This window comes from Buceros rhinoceros, unplaced genomic scaffold, assembly GCF_000710305.1.
Source record: "Buceros rhinoceros silvestris isolate BGI_N320 unplaced genomic scaffold, ASM71030v1 scaffold8482, whole genome shotgun sequence".
NCBI classification, from domain to species: domain Eukaryota; kingdom Metazoa; phylum Chordata; class Aves; order Bucerotiformes; family Bucerotidae; genus Buceros; species Buceros rhinoceros.
This window is the reverse complement of record NW_010400849.1, coordinates 124,607-136,384: the sequence shown is the minus strand read 5'-3', so window position 1 is coordinate 136,384 and position 11,778 is coordinate 124,607. Positions and strand designations below refer to the sequence as shown.

At 41.6% G+C, this 11,778-nt stretch overlaps 1 protein-coding gene across 1 annotated transcript in view; it reads right to left on the bottom strand.

Moving 5' to 3' along the window:
* GLIS1 (GLIS family zinc finger 1) overlaps nucleotides 1-11,778 on the bottom strand; it is a 109,047-nt gene that overhangs the window by 34,645 nt on the left and 62,624 nt on the right. Inside the window, exons 3-4 of the mRNA XM_010132065.1 lie at nucleotides 6,939-7,100; nucleotides 3,472-3,582 (exon numbers count right to left, since the gene is read on the bottom strand). Of these exons, the coding sequence (XP_010130367.1) occupies nucleotides 3,472-3,582; nucleotides 6,939-7,100 (273 nt within the window). The remainder of the gene's footprint in view (nucleotides 1-3,471; nucleotides 3,583-6,938; nucleotides 7,101-11,778) is intronic.

Sequence of the window (11,778 nt, the reverse complement as noted above, 5' to 3'; positions counted from 1 at the left end):
GGAAAGAAAAGCGTTTGTGCTTATCAGATTAGAACAGGCAGAATAATGGGCTGTCAGTAATGTGTAAGAGGTATCATCGATATGTCAGCTGTTCTCCATGTAAATTAAAGCTCTGGCAAAAGTGTCTGAAGCAAACTCTTGAAAACCACAATGTCGATCATATTAAAAACAGCAGGAGAGGAGAATTAAGAAAGAAAAGCATTTCTAATTCTCTTTCAAACATGCTGATGTTGCCAAGCTTTTGTCATAATAGAGTGCTCACATTACACAAACAGCCATCATATTCTGTAGCCATTAATAAATAGTTATTGTCTTTACATTTACAGCTTTGCATACCGATCTCCCCTGGGACTGGTTATTCTAAATAAAAGGTCCAGGCAAACCTATTTAGAATTCTGCTATACAGCCATTTGTTGGTTCAAGATGAACATGTAGCATTTGGATCACAAAGGGCATCTGCAGCCAGTTAAAGTACTACTAAATTAACAGCTAACTTTCTCCTATTCTGTTCTTGTCAAGCCTTTCAGAACAACCAAGTATTAGCACTGCAGTCATCTTCTAGGCTATGAACTAAATATTCAGGATTCCTTTGATGTAAGCCTAAGCTCAGACATTTTATTTTATATCAGCGATGGCGCCTTTTGGTAGCACATCTCGACCAAGACATGTGAGCAGAGCAGCCCGTTAGTTTTTTCTTTCTTGGCTGAGTCATTTCCACTCAGCACTCCTGGGAAGCTGATACCAACAGACAACTGTCTTTGCTGAGCTACATCAAAAGATGAACAAATGACTATGAACAGTCTTTTCCCCTTTTTCCAAAGTAGACTGTCACCGTTTCAGTAACACTGAGATTCACTTAGTTGTGAAAGGTTGGGTTTTTTTTTTTTCCTATATTTAAGTGAAATGTTTATTCTTTCTGCACGTTTATTCTTTCTTTATGAGTTAGATTTGCTGTGGTCCCTTTTAAGAGAGCCTCATCAAAACGCATGTTATATCTGCTGCTTTTTCAAATGCCTTTTAAGTTCATGGCAAAAAGACACAGGCTCAAGTATTCATAAAGTTATCATGGGTAAATGAGACGGGAAATCTGAGGATGATTTCAAACCACTGGAGGAGTGCAGATTTAGACTGGTCTACCAAATAAGTGTGGGAGGCAAGGAACTAACATTATTTTGAGATAGACTTGATAAATCATGGGAGGGTATGTATATGTATGCAGGAAAATTCCTCAAGCTAGGAGATTGAGAGATACGAAACTTCGGATACTTGACTTTGTGGTACATCCAAGCAGCCTGTGTTTGCAATCTGTGTGCAGTGCATTGGTCCTGTACGGATTCTGTGCTCTCGGCCTCCCGTGCTTATGCAGGAAGCACTTTATGCCCCTTAATACAGAATTTGGGTTTATTTTTTTTCCCCATCTTTCTCCGTAGAACTGGAAATAGGCCTCAGCGGGTGACAGGGTGTGACAGGGTGGACAAAGTGTTCCTTTGACAGATGTAAAGGATGTTAACACAGAAATGCATTCAGCCCAGTAAACAGAGCTGAACAAATGATACCCACATTTGGTAGCGGGAAATAATTCCCTCCTTCCCTCCCCAAGAAGTGTGTGAGCAGCAGCAGGAAGGACAGATGGAGGGGTCCTCTCTTTTGTAATAGGGACTGTAGTTGCCTTCCACAATCAGTTGAGAGTTTCATAGAACAAAAATCTCCCTGTCACAAAGATCTTGCTATTTCAAAAGATTTTGGTGCCACAGTCAACCTCTTTCTGTAGCCAGTCACTGCTATGGCTTGCTGACTCTTACTCTCATTAAGACCTAAAGGTTGTTCTAGGAAAGCTTTGGAAATTTTGCAGCCTATGGTGTGGGAGGAATGGGCACAGCACACCCTGCAGAACCTTCTAGAGAGCTGTAGTGAAACCACATGGCCTGATAATACAACACTGGGCTTGAAAAGTAGGTGGTCCTTTCCAGTCCTGCCAAGCTAAATAGAAGTTTTGATGGGACCTGATATATGCAGAGACAACAACTTGATTCTGTGGACATCTGGGTGGGTGCTCGGTAGGAATAGTGCTTCTCCCAGGCACAAAGCTCCACGTGCAATGAGTGTTCCTTGACTATTTGAAATAGTGTGCACAACTCTCAACGCTGATGTCCTAGGAAGCGTTCTCAGATGGCATGTACCTGAGACAGAGAAGGGTTACAGGAACTACTGGGGGACAGACAACTGACCTAAGAAAAAGGATTGTAAGGTCAGATCTAGCCAAGTGAAAACTGCAGAGTTTATAATTCATGCCAAGTACCAGAAGGGAAGGGGTGTAAGACACAAGGACACAGCTGACACAAGGACAAATCAGTATGAACTCATCTCAGTTGTATTCAAGGAGGAAAATTAGACCTTTTTGACATTCATCTCACTCTTTCATGGCTCATCCCAAATTCTGCAACTAAGATCACCTGCGTTCTGCTATGTCTCATCTCTCCACATGTTCCTCTCTTGCTCTCCAGTACCTCTAGTTCTTACCTTTGACATTTTTCCAAACTAGCTGCTCCCTAGCTCTATCTTGCCAGGGTGCCATTTCTGCTCTGTCGTCCATCCTTTACACATGCCTTCCTGTCTCATCCATGATGCTCTTGGCAGTGACGAGGCAGCTGGGGGAAGATGTCATTGCTGCTTATTGAACTAATTGTAGTTGCTTGCTGAGGCTGGCATTCCCTTCCACTCCTGGGCCTGAAGTATGCTCATGGTCTGTTCTGTCACAAATCAGCTCTGTGGGGTCCCAATCATCTTTTTACAAACTGTGTGTACAAATGGGTAATAAGCAAGTCTCTGAGCCTGGGCTAGTGCCCGTAAGCATCCTCATTTAGTAATGAGTTCGGGATTTAGCCCACAGAAACCAAAATACTTATTTGAACCTAATAGCAGTGAAAACATAACTAGCAGTCTGGGTTTGGAATGATTTATAAATGCATTTAATATGCAGATGTGGTGGGAAAAGTGGGGGGTTTCATTCTCATCTATTCCAAGTGCTCCTTTCCTGACATTTCCATAGTATCCTAGCTTAGTTTCACTTGTGTTTTGGATGATCTGCCAACATGTATTTACTAGCTGATTGCAGAGACTCAGTGCATGGACATTTTGTGTGAATGACAGCAGAATTTAGTCCTCTCTATGTATGAAGGGTTCTAGCTCAAACCGGGACAGTATGAAAGATGAACAGGAAAGAAATGCTTGGAGAGAAAGCATGGGGCAAACTGAAATTACAGGGCATTAGCCTTGAAAGTGTAAAACTATAAAGTGGAAAGGTTAAGAAGAGTGGTTAAAAAGCCACAGGAAAATTAGCACAACTTCAGTATTCTTCTAGCGATATTGCAGAACAAATCTGATTTGAAAATAAATAAACTAAAGGTAAATTAAGAATCACTCTGTCAGGGAGAGATGGGGATGTGTCCCTTTCTGCCTAGTGGGTCTTACCTTCTTACGCACCTGTTGTTCTTTGGCTGAATGAGCTTTCACATGTTTGCGCAGAGAGCTGGGGTCAGTGTAGCGTTTGGAGCAGCCAGGAATCTGACAGGCATAGGGTTTCTGTAACGGGGAGGAAAGGAGAAAGATTTCATATTCCTCTGCATCTCTACACGCAGCCCACTGAGCACTGAGGGATGGCCGTTTCGGTGAAACACAGTGCTAAGCCTGAGTTGTTTGTGCTGTCTGCCATTTCCAGATTTGCTCTGTCTCCTCTATGCACACAAGCCAGACTCGATGCAACAGAGGAACTGCATTGATCACTCTGATTTTACAAGCGCTGTCTATACTGTCATGTTGGGTATTGATTACTAGGCTGAATTAGATGCTAATGAGATGTAACTGGATGGGTTTTGAGAGCATTACTTTCTTCCTAGCCTTTACAGTGATCATGAGATCACCCATATAATTACAAATATAGAAGCTCTGTTTCGGGTTCTGATTTACATAGTTTTTACTATGCAACTACAACTGTTGCATATGCAGCAGAGCGAAACTTGTGGCATAGTGCATATGTGGTTTCCTCCACACCTTGTTCCTGAAAAACAGCATTATCTTTATAACTCCTAACCAAACAACCTGCATCAAACATTAATATCTGAGCAAATCAGTACAGAAGGAAAAATCCACTAGTGTTCATTTTGTTGGGAAGATGTTTCCAGCTGATCTGGGCATGCGGCAGAGCTTGCCACTTCAGTGTGGCAAAATGAATACTCTTCCCGGGAAAACTGTTTGGGTGTGGGCCGGCAGCTCCAGTACACTCTTCTCATAGGAAAATAAAGAAGTACATGAATAAGGATGCTCCAATTTAACCGCTGATTCTGAAGTCCCAGCGACTGAAAGCCTCTCCAAGTTCTCTTAGTTCTGCCTACTCCCAACAAATGAAACACTCTCTGTTACAGCATGAGCTCCAGATGAATGTGCAGTTACCTAGCTGAACAAAGGGACTCTGGCACTTGTCACTGAGTAACCACTGACTTAAGGGATAGCAAAGCAGTGCTGCATGTCAAAGCTCACCAAGCTTTAAAGTTGAGCAGAACGTTCCTTTTTTCTCTGTCTTCTTGCCTCTGTCAACATTACCCTAGCCTTCTCACTTGGATTAGTAAATCCTTTTGGTGTCTTCTCAGAGTTATAAAACTGATTTTCATGACCTCAGTGTCACATTCTTCAATCCCTCCTTTCAGAAAGAGGATGCAGAAAAGGGAAAGAAACCCACCGGTTTTGGGAGAAGTGATTGTGAGGTCCTTTAAACAAGTTGCTCTACTCCTGGAGAAGTGATGACATGCCCTTTTTACTACAAGGACAGATACGTTCCCTTTGTTCTGCTTCTACCTAGGAGAAGGATCTATTTCCAGATGATTCAGTAGAGATTCCATCAAAATAGCTTACACAAGTACATCTCTGAAATGATTTGCAGATACTCCTTTTGGAGAAGATAAATGGTGGCATGACCTACATTGAGAAGCTTTAAAACCAATTCCAAATGCACTCAGTCTATATAAACCCCTTTTCTTTGTAAGTACCTCCAGAGGATAAGTATTGCTGCTCTGTCCAGCCAGCAGGAAATTTCTGAAGGAATAATAGAATCATTCACCAATTCATGACCTTACAGGCTAACACAGCACCTACCCAGAAAGTTACAGGGCAAAGCAGATTTACTGGGAGTGTCTGGAACACAGAGAACTGACACCTGAGGAGAAACTATGGAGAACTTTAACAAATCCCTCAGCAAAAAAACTAGTGGAGTATTTTTCAAATCACTGATAGTCTTTCAAATTAGTGATAAGATCATCTGACTTGGTGATAGAGAAACTAGATGAAAACCTGCCTACCCTTAAAAAGGTTCATGGCTGTTTGCTTTGACATTCCAGGCAGTTATTTTGTCCACTGAGCTAATGCACCGTGCAGGCATTACAGTAGCACCATCCTGCAGCGTTGTTATTTTTACATTCACATAAGCACAAATACACTGAGCTGAACTGCCGGACTTCAATTAAACCAGGTGAGTGGACGTTAGTTACTGTAGGGTAGGACTACAGGAACGGTTTTAAACAGCCTGCAACTGAATAGCATGGAGGGTATTTTTAGACATTTAAGAAAGTTAGTAGAAAATGATTACTGTACCTTTTTCCTGATTTATGAGCATTTCAGATAATAAAGACAGAGATAAAGAGAGAAGAAAATAGAAAGTTAAGAGATTTGTCTTCAATAATGCAAGATCAACAGAATTTTTGCTTATTTTTGTAACCATTTGAATTCTCTTTCTTTCAAAGCTAACAAGTAGCACTCCATTTGTGACTTTAGCTAGTAAAAATATATTTATTAGATTCAAGCAGTTACGTTTCAAAACTGTGCACCCAATTTAGTACGTTCAAAGGAGATGCATTTTAGAACCAATTACAAATTCAAATATCTCAGGTTGACTTACAAATAAATAAAACATTGTTATTGTAAGTGTGCTTTGGTTTGGAAAATGTGACTGACTTGCTTCTCTCACTTGTTTGTTTTTGCAAGGCATAATGTACATTAGACATTCCTTAATGCTGCACTGTCTGAAATGTGTAACTGCTTAAAAAGTAAATATCAATTAAACCCAAAAGTTCTGCCCCATAAACACTTGGCCAAACATTAAACTATATATTCACTTCTTTGAAAAAGACAAAGACCAACTCTGCCTGGTTTTCTTTACAAGCTTTATGCTGAGGACTTAACTGGACTGCAAAGTTGTCTACGTACTTTCTTTCCCCATAATATGGGGATTTAATTTTATCGGAGCCTGAGACACTAGACAGGCTCCCGTCTTCTCTGCAAGACCAGGGAGAAGACTTGTAGAATTGAGCCAGAATCTACCAACTGTATATGAGAAATAATTGGTTTCTTACAAGTTAATGCTGATGGCGGGTACTTAACAAATTTCATATAGTTATGACAAATGTACTTTTACCTTTACAAAATGATGTCCAAAACAGAGGTGCATTTGCCTTCCATTGAGATGTCTGAACTGCTTTTGCATTCATTCAGAACAGACTTTACTGAAGCAACACAGGATAGGAAGCAGGACAATGACACATTTAGTGCAGCAGCAATGACTCAGCTTTCACTCATACTGTATCTTATTGTGCTGCTGCCGCCTCTTACTGGAACAGGAACAATGGGAGAGTTTGCTGAGTAATTTATTCCTCAGTAACCTATTCTTGAGTAACTCATTCCTCAGCATGAGTGAGACAGCCGAATTTGCCTTTCTGTGACCAAGACGTTCTCACTTCTCAAAGCACATACAATTCAAATCAAAAGCACAGTTGCCTATAGCTAAGTTTCCTAAGACGCTCCTCGTGAAAAGTCACCCTCCAGTTGCAGAACAGACCGGGTACAAGGAGCACTGGAAAACAGTGCAACTGCCAGGATGAAATCATGCTTACTGTATCCAGGTGTGTTCGCTGATGCTTTGCCCGGTCGCTGGAGTTGCTGAAAGCTTTCTGGCAGCCAGGATGCTGACACAGGTATGGCTTCTCCCCAGTGTGACTCCGGAGGTGAATCTTAAGGTTCTCAAGCCTAGAAAATGCCTTGTTGCACCCTTCAAACTGAAAAACGTCATAAAGAATCATTGTAAAGTACTATTAAATAAACCATGCACAGCCACAATGAGAACATTGTAAGATCCAAGTTGGACATGCAATAGATCAACCAACATTCAAACATCTGTTGAAATTTATGGATGAATCACAACATTTTGTGCTGTTCATTTAATCTGTCACTGTAGACACGTTGTGTAGCTCAGTGATAATACAAGGGTTATAAATGTCTCACGTGTTCTGTCTGAAGTACTGAACGCTTAAAGATGTCAGAACAGAAAATTTAAAGAACGAACAAGTGTTCTGACGAGTTCTCTTAGATGTTAATTGGCACAGGCACCACTGTGGGCAATAACAATTAGCTGCTACAGAGAGAGCAAGAAGGTATTTGTGGCAGGTTAGAACCTGGTTTCGGGTGTCTGAAATCCAATACACTGAGCCGATGAGCACCAACTATTGCAGGAAGACCTGATCCATTTGACGATCAGTCCTTTACTAGCCGTATCAGTCAGATCTGCTCTCAGCATTTACACAGCAAGTAACCTGAGCAATTCTGGCTTCTTAAGCACCCGTTCCATTAGGGAACTCAGTAATGACATGTGGCATAGCATTCACAACAAAAGTCACTGCTTCAAATTAAATCCGAATAAATAAATAATTAAAATTTCCAGCTGCTAGGCCAAATGAAGGGTGGTTGCGTCACTCACTGCCAAGTGTCAGTGTTACAGACCACAGGCAGCCGCAGGGATGGGCTTTAGGAGCTAACTCAGGTGAGCACAAATACATGCGTATCACGGAATCATGGAATGGTTTGGGTTGGAAGGGACCCTTAAAGGTCATCCAGTTCAACCCCCCTGCAGGGAGCAGCACGTTCATGCACCAGCAAACCGATAAAATGCACTCGAATGCTTACAAACACTAGTGTGCACTGATAGCCGTGGGTGGTGGCGTGCGTATGCTTTGCTCACTCTGCACGGCAGCTTCATGGCACTGCAGATCTTCTAGTGTCTCTGCACAGATAAAAGCCTGGCTCCTCTGTGGTTTGAGATCTCAAAGAAACACAGCCTAATTCACCTTCATACCAACACAATTTTGAAAAAAGGCAGGTGCATCTTAAAACCACTGTTTCTGGGAGCCAGATTTTTTTTGTGTGATTTTTGCTCCTTAAGAGTGAAATCCTGACTCCCAGAAAATTAGTGACTGCTTTGTCACTTCCTTCTGCTGAGTAAGGACTTTGCTCAGCAGCTTTTAATTCACTAGCTCTGGTTCCTCAGATGGCATCACAGAAATTACCATCCTGTCAATCCCTGTCACATTCTATTTGTTACGCACACTACTCTTATAGACAGTGGTGCATGCAGAATTCTGACTCAGCAGTTGCCTGCAGCCTTGCAAGCAGAGGGAGGGGAAAGGAGAGCAGATGCAGCCTAGAAGATTCTGTAAACTGGAGGCACCTCATCTCCTGGTGCCTGACAAAGGTACTGATGGAGAAAAGTCCATCACCTCCAGCTCAGACCACTGTGTTTTAAGCATCTGTGAACAAAGTGAATCTCCAGCTAGCATTTCGCTTTGCAGGCTGTGTTCTGTCTTTGGATGCAGATTAGCTCCACACGTGATGAATTAAACACCCCAATGCACCCCAACACACAGGCATCCACACAGAGGGTTTCCTGGCAGACTGCAGATTTCTGCCTTTCCCAGCCTCTCATACATGCAAGATCACTATGGCTTTCACTGCCCTAAATATTTTACTGCCCTGGGCAGATAGTCATTCTGTCTCAGTAGCATATTTGAGCTTATGTGTGCAGACTGCTATCTTTCCCCATCACAAGTATTATGGTACCTCCACAGAGGCATCTGGAGACATGAGGTCTGTGTCTTCAGAAGTTTGTTTGGCTGTGACTCCCCTCTGAACACTTCAGCTGGTGCAGGGAGGTGGGGGAGCTTCAGAAGTGACCAAGCCACCATGGCTTGAAAAGAAACAAACTTCTTCTTAATCATCATTAAAAATCTGGCAGGGATTCAGAACAAAGCAATCTGAAATGTGCAAATATGCTGTAGTCCATGAAAAGTAAAGCAGAGGTGGGCAAATCCGTAGTTCTTTTAAGACATTCCATAAATTATTTTGCAGCTCAGTTCTGCAACCTCATTCACCTGAATCCCAGGTGAACAACAAGACCAAGCTTTTTCCTCCAGCTGTTCACGCTGTCCCTCCATGCGTGCCCTTCCTTCCCCCTGACTCTGTCTGGAGTCCTTTCTACATGTTCCACTCCCTTCTCTAGAGGGGTTTCCGATTCTTGCATACAGGCATCAAGAACCCTACCACAGAAGGACATTATATGACAGCAGTCCTTGTTATTGGACCTTTGGGACACTTTATACCCTGTTGGCACCAGAATCAAACACTGACCCTTCTCAAGATCCTTCTTGTCTCAGGCCTGGAAGACCTGTTCGGTCACAGAAATAATTTCTCAGCTATTCAGTCACAAATGGAGTATCTCGACCCTCAGAATGTTTTTCTAATGGATTACCAGTCTTCAGCTCCGTATCTACAGCCTAATGCAAAGTAGGAAAGTATGAAGAATAATCCAAACTAAGTAAAGGTCCAGCTCCATTCTCATTGATGTCAGTAGCAAGAATTCTGATGGCAAATGTCCTAAAACATCTAAACACAACTTTAATTCAAAACACATGAAAGCACATATGTTTAAGAGTTTGCTGGATCGAGACTTCAGGAAGAGAAGGAACAGACCCTACCATACATGCTCAGAGCTACAACATAAGCAGCAACACCCAAACAAACGTGGGTTTATTATCCTCTTACTGTGGTTAACAGCCTTTAATCCAAAGGTCTAATGCCTTCATAAGCAAGGTTCCTCCATTACCACATATGCCTGGACATTAAGGGTTTTTCTTATTTATATTATTTCCTAATTTATGTTATTTGTATTATCCAGCTCTGTTAAACTGGACAACAGATAGTGGGACAGTCACAATACTGTGATAAATTCAGTCTAAATGTCTAAGATGGAAGAATGCACCAGCAAAGCAGTGACTCCAACTCTCATACTTTCTAGGAGGCAGGACTGCTAAATGTCAAGTTAAACAGGAGGAAAATCAATGGAAAAAGAGTGGGGGCAAGAACTTTCTGTCAAGTGATGAGAAGAGGGGAAGGTGATCTACAAAAGTGAAGGCGAAAGGCCTGAGAGAGAGGGAGGAAAGGAGCTGCTGCAAAGAGCTGTGAAGCATGGGGCTGAGAGAACCAGAGGTTCAGAGCTGCAGGAAGGTCCCCTCTTTGAAGGACTGCAGGAAAACCTATTTCAACTCTGTTACTTCTTGCTGATCTGCTGACTGTATTCCTTGCAATTCTTCCCTACTAGACTGCACGGGGAAACAGCACTGCTTCCCTAAAGTGGAAGAGCCTCACCTGTACAGTTGTACCAGAACAAGAGAACTACAACTGGGTTGCCGAGGAAACTGCGTTGGGATGACTTTGTAAGGTAATTCTTGGGCTTCATCACTAACCCTTCCACCTACCCATGCTACTTGGAGTGTGTTTATATTTATATATACACTAAATAAAACTACTCCTGGAGAAATGGGGTGCTCTCATTTTCAAATAACTTCTAGGAAGATCCATCGATCCCACAAGTGTCTCAGCTTCAACAACAAAGAACAACTGTTCAGTTTCCAAAGGGCTTTAGGATGGTGAGAGCTATTTGATCAGCTGAGAAGGCTACTTCCAGTATCTCCCAGACATCTGGCCCCAATCTGCCACTGCTTAATCCTACAACCTTAAACATTGTGTTGATGTTTGATGCCTGGGATAACTGTAACAAAGTCTGTAAATGTCAACAGAGCTCTTAAACAAGTTCATCAATAAAAATAATAATTATATTGCAATTACTACTTTTGTCTTTGTTGTGAGATTGTTAATGTGTGCTTCAGACAGTGCTACGCTACACCCATTCTGAGCACAGACACAAACTAATGCCACATGATTACAGTAAATAGTGTGATTAAATTATTGGATTTTATAACTACTGCTGCTCTTAGAATAGGGCTTCTACCAGGAAAAAATCTGTTGTAGAAATATACAGGACTAAAATAGTTCACTACCATATGGAAAGACATACGTTATCTTTATTTCACACTAAACTCTCACTGGAATGCAACTGCAGCAGTATCATGCATTTAAAAGGCGTATTTATGAAAACACTAAATTATCTCGCAGTGATCTAAACGCATCACAATTTTCCCAACATAACAATTTAATCTAATAACTGGAATTGCTTAAAATGTTTTTCCTTTGCTTCCACATTATACTTTGAATGCACCTGAGAATGTTGCCATGCAGAAATAACAGCATATTCCCAAGAGGGTTTATATTATCAAATGTTTACCATTTTCATAAGCATATTAAATCACAGTCATGTCTAGAATATCTGTCAGTGGAACAGATCAGAAGGAATAAACTATAAACTAAACAGCTCAGACCATAAGGTGAAGCAATAACTGACATTTTCTTAGGAAATGAGTTATGACTGAAAAAGAGAAGCCTTCACAGTTACAGGGCTAAATAGGTCCAGTGTGCCATTAGAGAAAGCTCATTAATATACACCTCTGCTCGCTGCTGCGAGATCAGTTAAACAAGCTGCCTTTTATTTATAGACCTAAAAGGGAAAGA